The sequence below is a fragment of the Erythrolamprus reginae genome, chromosome 1 (genome assembly GCF_031021105.1).
Source record: "Erythrolamprus reginae isolate rEryReg1 chromosome 1, rEryReg1.hap1, whole genome shotgun sequence".
In the NCBI taxonomy this organism is placed as follows: domain Eukaryota; kingdom Metazoa; phylum Chordata; class Lepidosauria; order Squamata; family Dipsadidae; genus Erythrolamprus; species Erythrolamprus reginae.
Genome location: NC_091950.1, coordinates 334854936 through 334873601, shown reverse-complemented (window position 1 = coordinate 334873601; position 18666 = coordinate 334854936). Strand labels below are relative to the sequence as shown.

Here is an 18666-nt window from a genome sequence, read left to right as displayed (position 1 = left end):
CTACGCGACGTGTCGCCTGTTCCGTGACGTCTTACGTTTCCCCGCAAGGCTCTTCTCGCTCCTTTTTTTTTTCCTTTTCCGGCGCGGACGCTCCTTAGTTTCCGCTCTTTTTTTCTTTTTTTTTGGGAGGGTCTTCTTGCTGCTCCGGCTGCTTGAGGGCATGGCGGTGTCTCTGGGAGAGGTGGCGGCGATGGGCGCCAGCCGTTTGCGGCGGCAGTTGGAGTCCGGGAGTTACGCGGCGGAAGAGTACGTGAAGCAGCTGTCACAGCAGTCGGACGGCGACCGGGACCTGCAAGAGCACCGGCAGCGCATCCAGGCGCTGAGCGAGGAGACGGCACAGAGCCTGAAGCGCAACGTCTACCAGAACTACCGGCAGTTCATCGAGACGGCGCGCGAGATCAGCTACCTGGAGAGCGAGATGTACCAGCTCAGCCACATCCTCACCGAGCAGAAGGGCATCATGGAGACCGTCACCCAGGCCCTCTTGCTGCAGGCCAACGTGGGCGAGAGGGAAGACCCGGCCGTGGCCGGAGTCCGGCGAGCCGCCGGTTCCCAAGCCGACCCTTTCCTTTCTCTCTCCGCCAAGGATGCCTCGGCCAACGAGGAAGGCCGGCAGCGCACTCTCACCACCCTCCTGGAGAAAGTGGAGGGCTGCCGGGACCTGCTCCCAGAGAGCCCCGGCAAGTACCTGGTATACAACGGGGACCTGGTGGAGTATGATGCTGACCAAATGGTCCAGATCCAGAAGGTCCACGCTTTCCTGATGAACGACTGCCTGCTGGTGGCGGCCTGGCTGCCCAACCGGCGGGGCATGTACCGTTACGACGCCCTCTACCCGCTGGATGGGCTGGCTGTGGTCAACGTCAAGGACAACCCCCCCATGAAGGATATGTTCAAGCTGCTGATGTTCCCCGAGAGCCGCATCTTCCAAGCGGAGAATGCCAAGATCAAGAAAGAGTGGCTGGAAGTGCTGGACGAGGCGAAAAGGAACCGGGTCCTCAGCGAGAAACGAAGGCTGGAGCAGGAGGTCCCAACGCGGGCTCTTCCGATGCCTGCGGGGACGACGAATCCCTTTGAAGTAGACGAGGAGGAGGTGGAGGAGGTGGAGGAGAAGGAAGAGAAAGCGATGCCGGAAGAAGAAACGGTGGATCTGTCTTTGGAATGGATTCAGGAGCTGCCAGAAGACTTGGATGTCTGCATTGCTCAGAGAGACTTTGAAGGGGCGGTTGATTTGTTAGATAAGCTGAAGGAATATCTGAGCGACAAACCTGTGACTCAGATGGTTAGAGAATTGCGAGCTAAGGTGGATGAAAGAGTCCGACAGCTCACTGAGGTCCTCGTGTTTGAATTGTCTCCGGATAGGTCTCTCCGAGGAGGACCCAGGGCTACCCGGCGAGCTGTTTCTCAGCTCATTCGCTTGGGCCAGTCAACGAAGGCATGTGAACTTTTCTTGAAAAATAGAGAAGCCGCTGTTCACACAGCCATCCGACAGTTGCGCATTGAGGGCGCCACGTTGCTGTATATTCACAAACTTTGTCACGTCTTCTTTACCAGCCTGTTAGAGACTGCAAGAGAGTTTGAGACAGATTTTGCTGGAAACAGTGGGTGTTACTCAGCTTTTGTGGTCTGGGCCCGGTCTACCATGCGGATGTTTGTAGATGCATTTAGCAAACAGGTGTTTGATAGTAAGGAGAGTTTATCCACTGCGGCTGAGTGTGTGAAGGTAAGTAAAGGGAGAATGGAGTAAAGACCTGAAAAAAAAGTCCATCAGTGCATCCCTTATGGGAGAGGTATTTGGGCAATGTTTTGGAATGGAATGGCTGCTCAGCTCTAAATCCTTCTCCCATCTTGTCATATCAAAATCATGGATTTTATGCTGGAGCCTCCTAATGCAGATACACACATAAATGTAACACAGGAGAGCAGAAATGCACATACAGCATCTTGTTTGTTACACAAAACAAAATGCCTATGACCAGTTGGTAAACAGTTGATTTGTTACACAAACAAAACGCCTATGACCAGTTGGTAAAAGGTCTGGAAGCCAGCAACATTTTCATTTCCAGTTCTGCAAGCAGTAAACAGACTCGCCCTCTCATATTGGAAAATACAGGTTAGTCATATGCACTGCCTCTGCAGTGCAGCTGGATCTTAACCACAGATCCTGTCTTACTTGAAAAAGCACATTTTGCTTTATAGAACAAAGGATGAGTCTCTATAATCCGAATGTTTCTTTTTTACTGTCCAAAATAAGATGCAAACACATACCATATGCTCTCAGTTTTTATTTATCTCTGAAAAGTATCTTTGAAATGGGGTACAAATTACTCTTTTCTGTTAATCTGAATGGTAGGAGTACTGTAATAGAAATGAAACTGGTATTTTACCCAGTTTTATTTCATATTAGCATTAACATTAGGGATACTTAAATTACTGGAAATATATTTCTTTTAAATGTACAAAATAGGTTTCAGTTATATGTTTTAAATTAAGATGGTTACTGCAAACCTATTATTTTTTATTTACATTTTTGCATAAGTATTACATGGATTAGATTTGCACTGTCTTTAACATTAGATGGGACAATAAAAGCCAAGAATGGGGCTCAAACTGTGTATAGATTCCATTCTTCCTCTGTCACATGTTAAGTAAGAAATGTAAGTTTGTAAAAAGTAATATATCTTGAAGTGGAGGCTCCAATTATGAGCAATGTCTAGTCATTTTTGTTGAGTGGCACAAAGCCTCTTTTGAGGTTTATACAAACTTTGAGGTATTTGTGTCCTATATGGAGTAAGGCCCTGGAAGAAGAGAACCACCTTCTGAATTCAAATAATTAGTTACTTTCTATCCATCATCTCCTTCAACTTCTGACTACTATGTATATGTAATAGGTATTAACATCCCTTATTGACCTTTGGCAACAAAGTCTTCCAAGAAATGTGATTGTCCATCGGGGTGAAATGCTCCCGGTTCACTTGTGCCTGTCAGTCTTTGGAGAGCTGGTTGTGAAGAGAGTATGAGGCTCTGCCTGGACGCCACCATTTGGATTCTATTACCCTCTGTGCATGCACAGAACACTTTGCACATGTGCAGAGGGTAAAAACCTAAATGGCAGTGTCCGGGGCAGGTGGGCAGAACCTCGTGCTCCCTTCGTGACAGGTCTCTGACGACCAACAGGCACGAGTGAACTGGGAACATTTCATCCCTGCTGTCCGCTGATTAAAATGTTGCCTATCCTTGGATTAGACAATTATCTATTAATGATCCTGTAATACTATGCAGGGATTGATTTAAAGCTATGTTTCAGTGTTCTCTACTGTTTCCAATAGGAATATTATTTTGCCCTCTCTGTGTTGTATAATATCTTTAGATTTAATTAAATTAATAATGTCATTTGTTGTTGAAGGTGGCAAAGGAACATTGTAAGCAGCTTGGCGATATTGGTCTGGATTTGACCTTCATTATTCATGCCCTACTAGTAAAGGATATCAAAGGGGCTCTGCAGAGCTACAAAGACATCATAATTGAGGCCACAAAACATCGCAACTCTGAAGAGATGTGGAGGAGAATGAACCTGATGACTCCTGAAGCCTTAGGAAAGCTTAGAGAGGAAATGAGGAGCTGTGGTGTGACCAATTTTGACCAGTACACTGGAGATGACTGTTGGGTGAATCTTAGCTACACTGTTGTGGCTTTCACGAAACAGACCATGGGTTTCTTGGAGGACGCTCTCAAGTTGTATTTCCCTGAGCTGCATATGGTTCTGCTAGAAAGTCTGATGGAGATAATCCTTGTGGCCATCCAACATGTTGATTACAGTTTACGGTGTGAACAGGATCCTGAGAAGAAAGCATTCATCAGGCAAAATGCATCTTTCCTTTATGAAACTGTCCTTCCTGTTGTGGAAAAAAGATTTGAGGAAGGTGTTGGAAAGCCTGCCAAGCAGTTGCAGGATCTGAGGAATGTTTCAAGACTAATGCGTATTAATCCTGAAAGTACTACCTCAGTGGTGTGAATTGTAACGCCTCAGTAGTTTTCATTTAGAGATTGTATATACTTTGTATATACATACATAAAACTCCTGATGATTATCAACTACGGCAAAGCTCTCATTAGTTAATTATGTTCTGCAAATACAAGAGACAGCAAGTAAAAAAAGGAAAAGAAAGCAAATAGTGTAGTTAGAAAGCTCCATCTTTTTTTTGAAGGTCCAAAAGTGACTGTTTTAGATTTCAAAATATATGATGACATCTGTTTATAAATAATGTATGTAATTAGGTGCTCCAGGAAAAGAAAATGCTGACCTTTTTAGGAATGTGAATTATGAGATATGACTATTGATTTCTCCTCATTAGGAAGGGGGTGTGTACATGAAATAGGAAGAACATTTTAAACAATCTGCTGTATTTCCAGTGTCTTGTTGAGCTGTTCCATATCAGCCGTCCAAATAGAGTTAGATAGCATGCAATACTCCTGTTTCCTTCCTCTCCCTCAATGCTTCCCAGTAAGCCATATCTCATTATACTGAGAACAGCCAAAGGGAGGAAAGGAAACGGGGGAGATCTGTGCCATGCATTTCTTCAGTGCTTTCCCTTTAAGCCACCTCCAGTGTTCTGGTAGGGCATATACCAGTGGCCCTCGCCTCCCTTTTCCTGGTGCCTTCCCACCCCTGTGCTGTTTTTGACATTCCAGAATGGCATGTTGCATTCATTGGCTTGTCTTTCTCACTGATTGGGCCAGGATTTGCCTTCCTTTCAAGTGCCAGGGTTCCTGTCATGCCCCTTTCTCTCCCCGTCCCCCCAAAAATCATTTCTGCCTGAAATAAAACACCTCTTGTTTGCTATTCACAGTCCATCATGCCAAAACATACATATCAATTTAGGCATTGGCCTCCTAAAACTGGCTATATCATGCATGAAAAGATTTTATACATCTTTTAAGTATCAGACAATTTCCCTTTGTTTCTAAAGTAGCAGAAATTGTATAGGAAATAAAGCAGCCTTGGCATGAATCCCTCTCGGATGGTGAGGAAATACTACAAAAAGCTGCAGTCAATAGTTCAGTTCAAAAAGATCCAGCTTCAAAAATTCTTTGCAGACTGTCATCCAGCATGGGGTCTGTGCCCTAAAATGGTAGCATTTCTATTGCACACACATTTTGGGCAATAATAAATATTAATTAAAGTATAAAATTGGCTTTTGACTCTCAGCAGGTGAAAGATGAATAATTTTAAATAATATAATAGTTGTCTCAAAAAGGTAAGCCTTCCACTATTTGTGACTTTTGCTGCAGTTTTGCTACAGCTTCCTGATTTCACTGAAGCCAAATCTACTTTAAAAAAACGAAAGTCTCCTTAGTTAGAAATGGAAAGTGCTATAACTAACTATAAAACAAGTTGTGCCTGATCTAGTTTTCATGTACCCATCTACACATATCCTTTCAATTGGAAACCTGTTCATTTGAGAAGATATGTAATCTGTTCAGTTCATTATGTCCTTACGTGGTGATCAGTGATCCACTGAGCAGTGAAAACTGGAAAGAAATGGAGAACAATTTTATAGTGTTAATAAATCTGACTCCCTGAAAATTTCATGATACAAATAAAATGTCACCCACATACAAATAAGTAGTGAAGGATGGAATATTTAGTGCACTGCAAGAAGAAATTGGGTGGAGGTTTACCTGAGTTAAAAAAGTAAAAAAATTACCCAGGCAATATTCAAGGTGTAAAACTAGTACTATAGTTCTTTCCATACTTTTGCCCACAGCGATTATGTATTAATATGGGTAGAGGGTTGGATTTATTTCTCTTTTTTAATGAACAAGTACATTGTACAGTACAGGTAAATGCCTATTGAAGGAATCCCTATGAAAAATATACTGGTGGCGTATAATTATCTAATGAGTACTAAGCCAGGATTAATAATTCCAGGGAAGTGCTCCAATTTGTTAGAAAAAACATTATGTTGAGTAGAATGTAAAATGAAATGCTACTTTGAAAATATTAAAGACTTGCTACTACTATATTGTGGCCTTTAAAATTGTGTAATGGCGATTGGGTGAATTGATTGGGTGAAATATTCCAGAAAAAAGAGGCAAGGAGAAAAGTTATTCTTACCTCGCATTTCAATAATGTTTGAATCAAATTATATGAATATGGGACTTTCATACATGTTTTGTTCTAGCTGATGGTCCTAGAAAAAACATTTAACAGGATATCTGCATCATCTTTTCCCAGAGGAATGTGGGTATAAATATGTTTTGAGCATAGCCAATCTAATGTACACAGGGAGTATATAGGCCTGTATTTTACAGGACACAATTCAGTTTTGCCATTTTATTTGCGACAAGAAGAGAAAAAGCCCTAATGCTGAGGATTATACCTGTTTTGTCCCTCTAGTATAGATAAGAAGACATTGTTTCTCAGGACTGTGCTTCTAACAGCCTCAGAAGGCCAAAGAAGCTACAATTTAATTGAGGGAAGTTTATAGGGCAGATCTAAGTATCTGAACAACACTAAGTGGTTGTAATGTAGGAATTCTATTTATGTCATGCCCTAAAATTGCATGCAGATTTAAAGAAGGGATACACTGCCCAATGTCCAGGGGTGTGTTTTTTAAAATTTATTAATATTAATTTATTATTGAATACAAACAAATAAGTTTGCATACTAGTTGGCATACTTTCGCCCTAGATTAACAACCCTGTTAAATATGCTGGGCTGAGACAGATTGCCCTAAGGTCACCTAAGAAGCTTCTCTGCCATATTCACATGAACTTGATAACAAAGGATGAAATTGGAGAGTGGTTTAAATATTGACACTTGCTCTTCATTCATTGAAGCCCAAAAGAAGCCTGCTAATGTTGCAGAGCACCAATTTTCAGTATCATCGAAGCACCAATTTTCAGTATCATCGAAGCACCAATTTTCAGTATCATCGAAGCACCAATTTTCAGTATCACCGAAGCACCAATTTTCAGTATCATCAAAGCACCAATTTTCAGTATTGCCGCCCTGAGTCATCTCGAGAAGGGTGGCATAGAAATCTAATAAACAAATCATTTTGTTTGCAAGACTTTAATAAAAAACCAGGCCTAAGACATTTAGGGGAGAAAAAGGTTGACTGCCCCCCCATGTTTTCCCCTGTTTTCCCCCAAATAAGACATCCTCTGATAATAAGCCCAATTGGGCTTTTGAGAGCATGGCAATAAGGTCAAGCGCTTATTTCAGGGTTCCAAAAAATATAAGGCAGGGTCTTATTTTTGGGAAAACACAGTTTTATGTTTCTTCTGTGTTTCTATATAAGGAACCAAGATTACTGATCCAACCACACAAAAAGTTAAAATTGATGGTAGGGATCCTAAAGGTAGCAAGAGATTACAATTACATTTTGTAATTGTCCATTATGGCAACTGTTTTGTGAAAGACCAACCTGCCATTTGGTGAAATGCCTGTAATATGCCCACAACATTTCAATTCACAAATGATAGGAGAGATCCATTATTATTATTATTATTATTATTATTATTATTATTATTATTATTACTACTACTACTACTACTACTTGTATATTGCCCCTCTCCAAAACCTATTTTTAAAGGCAGCTTTTATAAAAAGGATAGATGCCTTTTTTGAGAGAATAAATAATAATAGCTGGCTAATAGCAATAATACCCATTACTATTAGCCCAGAGGGTAGGGTGGAGAGGAGATTTGATACTGTGGCTCTTGGATTGATTTATGGGAAGCATTCTTAATATGCACGAATTTGTGAGGTACAGGGATTAAGAGTGCTGAATACACATTGTCACTGACAATACAACACAGATTATTATTTCAATACTCAGATGCTAATCAGATCAGGCACAAGTCTTGTCAGAGTATTAAATGTATTTTAGTTTTTCACTGAAGCCTGGAATGACACATTAAATGCTTATGTGGATAGTGGTATATAACCTCCAGATGAATGAAATTAGCTGTGATCAATCATTTTATATTGCATGTCCATCAGTTACCTATTTATTTGGTCAGCATAACTGCTTAGGGAGACAATTAGCTGGAAAATGATACATATTTATCATTTGCTGTAGGGCACAGCTTTAATTCTAATAGTTTTGAATCTCTAAAATAATTGCTCTGATTTTAGACATTTATTTATTTAGTCAGTCCGGTTTGCTCGTGCCTATTGAGAGTTGTGAAGGGACCACAAGGTTCTGCCCTCCCGCCCAGAAGTTGCCATTTGGGTTTACTCTCTGCACATGCCCAGAACGCTTGGCGCATGCACAGAGGGTAAAAGAACCCAAATGGCGTTGTCCAGGCAGGTAGGCGGAGCCTCACACTCCCTTCATGACCGGCTATCCAATGACCGACAGGCATGAGTAAAACCAGGAGAATTTCACTCCTGGGTCAGTCAATAACTATTCAAGGAAACATTTGAATATCACTTTATTTCAGAGACTTCAGAACATAGTTTCTTCTCTAAATTTTATCCTCATGTTCAACATACAAAAAAATCAGTTATGTTGTTACTTACATATTGCTGTCCCGAGTCCTCGGAGGGGGGGCAGCATACAAATCCAATCAATCAATCAATCAATCAATCAATCAACAAAAACAATTAATATTGGTAACTTTGAGAATAAGGAAGGATTCATTCCTCTTTGTTTTATAATCTGCTTCTAATTTGGCTCAGGATACTGTATTCTGGGAAATGTGTGAATATGTTGGCTAATATACAATCTTATTCAGAAATGCTGGCACAAAACCCACCATATTAGTGTACTTTTTCCACAGATTACAAGTCAGGATATTTCCTTCGTGGCAAATGTCACTGCGTAATCTGATAACTTTTGAGGTTGATTAGTTTTAAATTATCCCTGTGGTTGCACAATACAGTACAGTGGTACCTCGAGATACGAGTTTAATTCGTTCCGGACCTGGGCTCTTAAGTCGAGCAGCTCTTATCTCGAACGACTTTTCCCCATAGGAATTAATGTAAAAAATTTTAATTGGTTCCAGCCCTCAAAAAACTCACAAAGTTAGTCTAAATTATGCAGAAAGACATGTTTTTAATGAAGAAATGTACATGTACATATAAATGAATAATGAAGTTTCTTTCACTTAACTTGTAAACTTTCTTAAACTTTTAAATTTACATATGTTCAACTTCTCTGCCACCCAATCCTGTAGGACAGAGGTCCCCAACCCTTTTTGCACCAGGGACCGGCTTTAAGCGATCAAGAGAGGAATGGGTGAATGAATGGACGGAGGGTGGGAAGGAAGGAAGGAAAGAGGGAAGGGACAGGAACAGAGGAAGGAAGGAAGGAAACTTATGAAAGGGGAGAGTAAGAGAGGAATGAGTGAAGGGAGGGAGGGAGGGAAGAAGGTGTGAAGGAGAAAGAAAAGAAGAAATAGAGGAAGGGAAGGTAAAAGAGAAAGAAAAAGAGCAAGAAAGAAAGAAAGAAAGAAAGAAAGAAAGAAAGAAAGGGGGAAGGGACAGGAACAGAGGAAGGAAGCAAGGAAACTTATGAAAGGGGAGAGTAAGAGAGGAATGAGTGAAGGGAGGGAGGGAGGGAAGAAGGTGGGAAGGAGAAAGAAAAGAAGAAATAGAGGAAGGGAAGGTAAAAGAGAGAAAGAAAAAGAGCAAGAAAGAAAGCTGCAAGCACCCCCCCGAGCCCCCCAGGCCGGCTGCAACCTTTTAAAACACGCGCCGCTTCGCAGCTGTCTCCTGAAGCCGAACGCGGAAGTTAGCGTTTGGCTTCAGGAGACAGCTCCTTGGTGCTTGTATCTCGAATTTGGGCTTGTAAGTAGAACAAAAATATCTCTCCCCTCCCAGCTCTTATCTCGAGTTGCTCTTAAGTAGAGCAGCTCTTATGTCGGGGTTCCACTGTACTTATAATACTGGATATACCATTATGTAATGCGGTGGGAATATTATGTAATGATCAAAATTAAGGCATTTTACCTTGCTTGTAGGTAAAGTTTGATATTTGCAATTTTTTTTAAAAAAACCCTCAGAAGGCAGTGAACAATTCATATTTTAATTTTTTTTAGCATTTTATTTTAAGTCAGATAATCTTGGGTTTTGTGTGACCACATTTAGGGCTGCCATAGAGATCATAGTAAAGTGCATCAAGATAGTTTGCATGTTTTTCTGGATTTTGTGCAAAGGTTTGGGGACCTATCAATATTCTTTATGCATGTTAAGCTTCCCTCATGATGGCAGAAAACCTTGTTGCCAATTTTCAGCAATCACAGTCAGAAAAGATTTCAAGTTAACTCATCCTTGTTTTAAAACAATATGTGTCTAGAACAGCGTTTCCCAACCGGTGTGCCGCGGCACACTAGTGTGCCGCGAGACACAGGCAGGTGTGCCGCCAAGCTCCCCGCCCGATCTGCCCCCTCTCCTCCGCCGCCGCCCCCTGCCTTGGGGCGCGACTTCTCTCGCGGTGGCTACGGCTGCAGCTTCAGCTCCTCGGGACGAAAGCGCTCCCAGCCCTCTCTCGCAGCCCCCTGGCTGGGAGCGCTTTCGCTGCGAGAGAGGGCTTTCTCCATTCGTTTCGGGAATGCACGCCCCGCCCCTCTCTCGCGCGCGCCGCTCCCCTTTTCTCTCAGCCCTCCCTGGCTTCGCTTCTCAATCCCTCCCTCCTTCCGTCTTTCCTTCCCCTCAGCCGTTCTGTCTGGGGGTCTCCCGCTCTTCCCTTCCCCACCTCCCAGGCTTTGCCTTTGCCACCCCCACCCTTTTTTGGTTGACAAGGAGTCCTTTGCCGCATCCCGCAGTTCGCACTCGGCTCGAGGCCGCTTTCCCTGGCTGCGCTCGGAACCGACAGGGCGCTGCTCTTTCTCTCTCTCTCTCTCTCTCCCGTGAGGCGGGGGAAGGAAAAAAAAAAGCAAAAAACCCCTTCTTGCAGCGTGCCGCGCTCGTCCCTTCAGCAGCGAGGGAGGGAAGTCAGAGGGCGAGGGAGCGAGCAAGCGCTCTTGTCCTCGGTGCCCTCTGCAGCCTGCCTTCCTTCTTTGCCCCCGCTGAGGGATGGAGAGAAAGATAGGAAGGAAAGAGGGAGGGAGAGATAGAAAGGAAAGAGGGAGGGAGAGATAGAAAGAAAAGAGATAGAAAGGAAAGAGGGAGGGAGGAAAGAGGGAGGGAGAGATAGAAAGGAAAGAGGGAGGGAGAGATAGAAAGGAAAGAGGGAGGGAGACAGAGAGAGAAAGAGAGACATAGCAAGAGAGAAAAAAGAAAGATAGCAAGAGAGAGAGAAAGAGATAGCAAGAGAGAGAGAGAGACAAAGAGATAGCAAGAGAGAGAGAGAGAGAGAGAGAGAGAGAGAAAGAGACATAGCAAGAGAGGCAGAGAGAGAGCAAGGGAGAGAGAAAGACATAGAGGGAAGGAAGGAGGGAGAGAGAAAGAGAGCAAAAAAGAGGAAGAAAGAAAGAAAGAGGGATGGAGAGAGAGAAAGAAGGGAAGGAAGGGAGAGAAAGAGGGAGGGAGAAATAGAGTGAAATTGAGGAAGAGATTTTTTTTGTCCAAACTTTTCTTTAGCTTCCCCGCCCCCCCCCCCCGCCCCCCCGTTCAGTGTTCCCCAGGATTTTGAAAATATGAATAATGTGCCGCGGCTCAAAAAAGGTTGGGAAACACTGGTCTAGAATACTTAGATCTCCATAGTTGCTCAGTATAGATTACGTATTGAATTTATTTGACATCTCTGCCGCCCAATCCCATGGGACTCAGAGTGGCTTACAACAACAACAACAACAACAACAACAACAACAACAACAACAACAATAATTTATTAGACTTGTATGCCACTCCTCTCCGGAGACTCAGGGCGGCTCACAACAGTAACACAATATAAGTACAAATTTAATTAAAACTATGGCTAAAAACCATTATCTTAAAAAAACCCAAGCAATAATACACAATCAACACTCAACATTACAATCATAACCGCACATAACTATACAATCATAACCACACATAATATAAAATACAATACAATAATAAAAAGTCCAAAAATAAATGCTAACAACAGTAAAGCCCATAATAAGGCACCTTTCCCCCAGGCTTTTGGGAAAGGTGCCTTATTATGGGCTATGATAGGGTTTTATATGCTTTTTAAAAAAATATTAGATTTGTTCTACTGTAATATTGTTTTTATTATTGTTGTGAGCCGCCCCGAGTCTTCGGAGAGGGGCAGCATACAAATCTAATAAATTATTATTATTATTATTATTATTATTATTATTATTATTATTCCCAATAAAACTGTCCAATCAAACAAACCTAGCCAAACAATCATAATTTGGCCGTGACAAGATGGTAACATTCATGCCCCCCAGGCCTACCGGCAAAGCCAGGTCTTCACAGCCTTTCGGAAGGCCAGTAGGGTTGGAGCAGTCCAGACATCGGGGGGTGGGGAGTTGGTTCCATAGAGCCAGGGCAGTCACAGAGAAGGCCCTTCCCCGTGGTCCTGCCAACCTGCTTTGCTTAGTTGACAGGACCTGGAAAAGGCCAACCCTGTGCGATCTTATAGGTCTAGGAGGTATGCGGCAGAAGATAGTCCTAAGCCATGTAGGGCTTTATAGGTGATAACCAACACCTTGAATTGTGACTGGAGACTAATTGGTAGCCAGTGCAGTGCGCGGAGCGTTGGTGTTATATGGGTGTAACCGTGACAACTCACACAGCTGCATTTTGGACTATCTGCAGTCTCCGAACACTCATCAAGGGTAGCCCCATGTAGAGCGCTACATGGGGCTAATTATGTAGATATTGATCTACCCAATTAAATTGATGATTAATGATAAAATAAATTATCAATAGCTACATGCAAGAAAACTAGGCAGCCTGCCTCACATCGGATACTACTGAACTAAACTCTGGTTTAGAGTTCCTAGGAATTGTAAGGCCTCAACAACTAGCAACCTCTGGTAGCTATGCTGATCCAGACACCCTTGAATATCAGCTGTGGGGAGTCTTGGCATACTCTGAGCTAGTCTGACTTTTCTCCCATCATTTTAAGAGTTTCCAGGGCAGGTTTTTTTTTAAAGAAATCCCCATCTGTCCAGTCACCGGTGGTTGAAGACATTGGCTGCATCATGCTGGGATTGGCTAATTTTGGCTTAGAGTGTTTTGCAAATTTGATGGTCATTACAAGTTACAGTTCAAGAAATTGGGTTAATTCAGCAAACAATTATTCTCTTAATTATGGATTGGCATTTATGAACATTGGCAATGGCTGAATCGAATATAAGCAATAGATGGATATGGGCAGCAGGGGGCAGTCTTCTCCCTCTAAACTAAAGCAGCCGAATAAATGTGCCAAAAATTAATGGACAGAATCTAAATCTATTATTGTAACAGAGATGGCTATAATGCAGTGATAATTTATCAGGTCAGTTTTAATAAGACAAAACCTTCAATCTGTTACTGTCCAGGCAGAATAGGACGCAGAAAGGTGATGAAATGTTATTGATAATTAAATACTTTGTTAAATGAAACTTTGAAAGTTATAGTAAAGTTATATGTAAAATTTATGTCACTGAACCCTTGTTAGTACTTAATCTCTGTACTTTAATGCTTCTGCAACCTGATGGATCCTTTCCGTCATGTGTGTGTTTGTGTGTGTTTTTAGGCCAGAATGATCCATTACTCATTGCTCTGGCCTCATACCCAGAAACACAGGACTTACACATGAAAGTACATGCTATAAACTATGTAGACTTGTGTGTGATGAAGATTTGATGAAGATTTTCTTTTTTTAAAAAAAATTGGCTGTCTCTTTATATAAAAGAGGAACTTATTTAAGAAAAAGGAGAAAAACAAAGAGGGCAGGCCGCCTTCTGCCACATAAATCCCAGCGGCTGGTTAGGTCCCACAGAGTTGGCCTTCTCCAGGTCCCGTCAACCAGACAATGGCCCTCTGGAATCAGCTCCCGTCATGGATTCGTATTGCCCCCCCTCGCCTTCTGCAAGAGTCTTAAGATTCACCTATGTTGCCAGGCCTGGGGCAATTAGATCTTGCCCCCCTGACCAATAAATATGATGCAATATGATTGAATTGTCTGATTGAGTAATATATTGGGTCTTTAGCTGTAGTTTTTTAATGCATACAAATCTAATAAATAATAATAATAATAACAACAACAAAACAACAATAATAATTATATAATATTATATAATAATAATAAGATTATTTATTTATTTATTTATTTATTTATTTAATTTTATTGGGTTTGTATGCCGCCCCTCTCCGAGGACTCGAGGCAGCTCACAGCATATACAAAAAACAGAACAATCATATAAATCCAATTAATACTACATTAAAAACAACCATTAAATTCTATTAAAAGAAAGTAAAACCTATCAAACCAATCATTCAACACTCATACTTGATACACTCATTGATCAGGGGGATCATCATCATCTTCTTCTTCTTCTTCTCCCCACTACCACTACCGCACCATATTTAAAAAGATGTTTCTTTTCCTCATTATTTTAATCAGTATGGCCTACTACTTCATGCCCTTGCCTGTGCTTTGCGTAACACTGTTTACCATTTACCTGTATTTATTTACTTGCTTGCTTGCTTGCTTGCTTGCTTGCTTGCTTGCTTGCTTGCTTGCTTGCTTGCTTGCTTGCTTACTTACTTACTTGTCAAACATATACAAGGTAGTAGGAATTGTTATGAATATAAACATTAGCAAAGTAGGTACAGCTAAATTAGGCAATAGGACAGTAGGACAGGGACGGAAGGCACAATGGTACACTTACACACGCCCCTTACAGACCTCTTAGGAATGGGGTGAGGTCAACTGTAGATAATCTAAGGTTAAAGTTTTTCGAGGAAACCACAGAGTCAGGTAGTGCATTTCAGGCATCGATCACTCTGTTGCTAAAGTCGTATTTTCTGCAATCGAGTTTGGAGTGGTTTACATTTAGTTTGAATCAATTGTGTGCTCATGTATTGTTGCAGTTGAGGCTGAAGACATCGTTGACAGGTAGGACATTGTGGTAGATGCTTCTATGAACTACATTTAGGTCAGATCGGAGGCGACGAAGTTCTAGGCTATCTAAGCTCAAAATTTTAAGTGTGGTGGAATAAAGTCTTCTTTTGCTAGCAGAGGAGTGAATAACTCTTCTTATGAAATATTTTTGAACTCTCTCGATTGTATTGATATCCAATATGCAGTGCAGATTCCAGACAGTTGAGCTGTATTCAAGAATTGGTCTAGCAAATACTTTGTAAGCTCTGGTTATTAGTGTAATATTGCCAGAGAAGAAGCTATGCTAGATTAGATTAGTGCCTTTTTGGCAATGTTGTTACAGTGGGCTCTGGCACTTAGGTCATTAGATATCGGTACTCCAAGGTCTTTGACAGAGTGAGGGTCATCTACAAGATCGTGTCCTCCAAGCTTGTATTTGTGTTCTGATTCTTTTTGGTGATTATTAGTGGTACATATAGTTTAATGACTCTGCATTTCAAGCTAAAAAATATTGCAATAGTCTTTGGCAGTATTACAGCCAGAGAATAATGTCTGCGAATCAAGAGTTGAGAGATTGACGTCTATGATATTATAGTTGTCTTTTTCAAAGTTGTAATTGGTTATCCTATTATTATGGTGATTATTGAAAGGACGTAGATTGAGACAAAAGTCAATCATACTGTGGTCACTGTTGGAAAAGGGCTCTTTTATTTGTAGTCCATAAATTGAGTGTGAACTGTTGCAGAAGATGAGATCAAGACAATTGCTGAGTCTAGTATTGTTTGTTACTATTTGTCCGAATCCTAGATTAGTAATAGCATTGTAAAGAGTTGAGTGTATGGATTCAATTGTACATTCATTTAGCGTTGCCATGTTAGTAGTAAGGTTAACTTGTCTGCATGTATGATGTCATAATCAGGGGCTCTATAACACAATAGGAAGCAAAGTGTGGCGTTTAACATCAATTTGCAGATGATGGTTTCTTGAAGATTGAGATCATGTCTAACGTGGATATTTTTTAGGTTTAGTGATTTTTATAGAAGATGGCAACTCCTCCTCCTCTACGGCTTATACGATCAGACCGGTAAACATGATCGTCTCTTAATGTGATAATGGAGTCAGGGAGGGATGCATTTAGCCATGTATTGTAGGCAAATACACTGCTCAAAATATAAGGGGGACACTTAAACAACAGAATATAACTCCAAGTAAATCAAACTTCTGTGAAATCAAACTGTCCACTTAGAAAGCAACACTGATTGACAATCAATTTTACATGTTGTCATCACATTCAAGTTTGCACAGAACAAAGTATTCAATGAGAATATTTCATTCATTCAGATCTAGGATGTGTTCTTTGAGTGTTCCCTTTATTTTTTTGAGCAGAGATGGAGTTCAGGTATTTTGTAGCTTGAAAGGGAATAATGTGATCAGTATCTATATTCTTTCCGGACAACATCTTTACTTTTCTGAATTATCTTTATGGTCTCTTCCTTGGTGACCTGGTATTCTTCCATGTTTTTTGGTCTTTTTTTAACCTTTGGATCCTCATTCAGCTTTTTGTATACTCAAGATGAAACCTGCCCACTTTCTAGCTTGAGTAGGATTGAGATAAACAACGAGAGTAACGTAATTGGTAGATGGCCAATAATCCGATAGATGCAGTAAAGATAAACATCCCTTCCATCGACAGTAACATTTCTGAAATATATTGAAAGTCACAGAAGTAAGCAGGAGTTGGGCAAACTGACACTGGAATGCAGGGACTCCCAAAAGGCTATTCTATAGTTCCTGTAGTCTTTCAACCTGTGACACTGACATTTTATAATGAGGTTTTCTGCCAATGCTTGGAATATTTGTGTCATGGATGTCCAACCTTTTGGCTTATCGGGACTGCATTGAGTGAAAAGGAATTGTCTTGGGCCACATATAAAATACATAATTAATGTATATAAACAGCAAACTTCCCTTTTTAATTTTTTTTTTATAACATGGGGTTGCATTATTAGTTGAATGCAGCTAGAGGTCACAAGTTGGACATGCCTGGTTTATGCTAAGACTGCATTTGGAATACGGCCCAGCCTTTTATGTGATTAAAATATTTTATGTAATATTTTTATTTTATTCTTTTATATGTGAAGGCATCATAGCAACTATGGTTTTGGGGGAAAGCAGCAAGGGTAACACCCTCCCATGCACCCACCCTGGCCAGAAGATTAGTATGAAATAATTTATTTATTTTATTTTATTTTATTATTTATTTATTTAATTTATTTATTTTGTCCAATACACAATGAGGGTTTTAGTGGGCATATATCTACATACACATAGTAAAATACATGATGAAGGTTATAGAGGAGATACTCATAGTAAAATATATCTAAGAAATAATAGAAAAGAAGGTATGGTAATAGAACATATCACTGAAAGAATAGAAGATCCTTTTCCATCCTTTTCTTTAGCAGTATTTTTACAGGTTCATGTTTGGTAGTTTTTATTTTATGAAAGACTTTCTGAATGGAATGGGGGTGAAATAGTGTTCTCTCCTTAAAGGGAACCTGAAATCTTATATGCTTTTATTAATTAAGAAAGAGAAAAGAAAAAGAAAGGAAAAAAAGTAAAAGCCGAAAGTGCAAGAAAAGAAAAACCCTAAAGAATAGAAAACAAAGATACAAATAAATTGTTCCCAATATTCTTCACAGCAGTACAATTATATTTTAACCTCTGCCTCTAAATAACTCTTTCTATAATTATCAAAGCCATAAAACATAAGTTCATTTTTTAAATGCAAAATGTGCCTAACAGTTTTCAACTCCTATCACAACCAATTAATTAATATTTCATTGATTTAAAAAAAACCACACAAGTGAATCTTGCCTTTGCAGGGAAATGCTAGGAATTCTGGGAGTTGAAGTCCAAATATCTTCAAGTTGCCAAGGTTGGGAAACACTGCACTAAGCATCACCCACTGGATTCTTTCAACCTGAGACATGAGCCCAAGAAAGCGACAGTAGATTACTTAATCAAGATAAAAATGTCCTGTAATACTCAGTCGGTGGGGCAGAGTTTTAAAGAATGTAACACTATGATCCATAAATGCTATTCATTCAATAAAATTTTATTTTCCATATTTATTGGATGAACCACCTTAGAAGATTTTAAAGAAATGGTCGGGTTTCAATATCTATATGCTGGAAGTATAGTACCTTCCACTAATACTATACAAAGACATATTTTGCTGGGGTTGATCATTTCATTTATTTATTTATTTATTTATTGGACTTTTATGCCGCCTCTCTCCAAGAACTCGGGATAGCTCACAACATATAATAAAACAATACATAACATTTCGGGTCCAATTAAATATATAATCTAACACTAAAAAACCTAAAAAACCAGTCATTCTCATTCAATCGGTTTCTCTCAGTCCATTCATCAGCCAGGGGGCAAGAATCTAATGGCCCCAGGACTGGCGACATAAGTGAGTCTTGAGTCTCTTGCGGAAGGCAAGGAGGGTGGGGGCAATACGGATCTCCATGGGAGTTGATTCCAGAGGGCCACGCTCCTTGCTTTTTTCCTCTTTCCTCCTTCCTGGCCTCAGATGAGCTTTCCTCTCTCCTGCTCGGCTCGACTCCAGCCTCACACGGCCACCTCCCGCCTGAGCTGCAAGCAGGTGTGGGTGGAAACG

The 18666-nt window shown here is 40.7% G+C and overlaps 1 protein-coding gene across 1 annotated transcript; it reads left to right on the top strand.

Annotated features, from left to right (window-relative positions):
* Positions 1-7: 7 nt before the first annotated feature.
* On the top strand, positions 8-6024 carry EXOC8 (exocyst complex component 8). The gene is made up of 2 exons (XM_070733958.1): positions 8-1723; positions 3407-6024. The coding sequence occupies exons 1-2, from the start codon at positions 161-163 to the stop codon at positions 4013-4015; spliced, it is 2172 nt and encodes a 723-aa protein (XP_070590059.1). The 5' UTR covers positions 8-160; the 3' UTR covers positions 4016-6024.
* The last annotated feature ends 12642 nt before the right edge of the window (positions 6025-18666 follow it).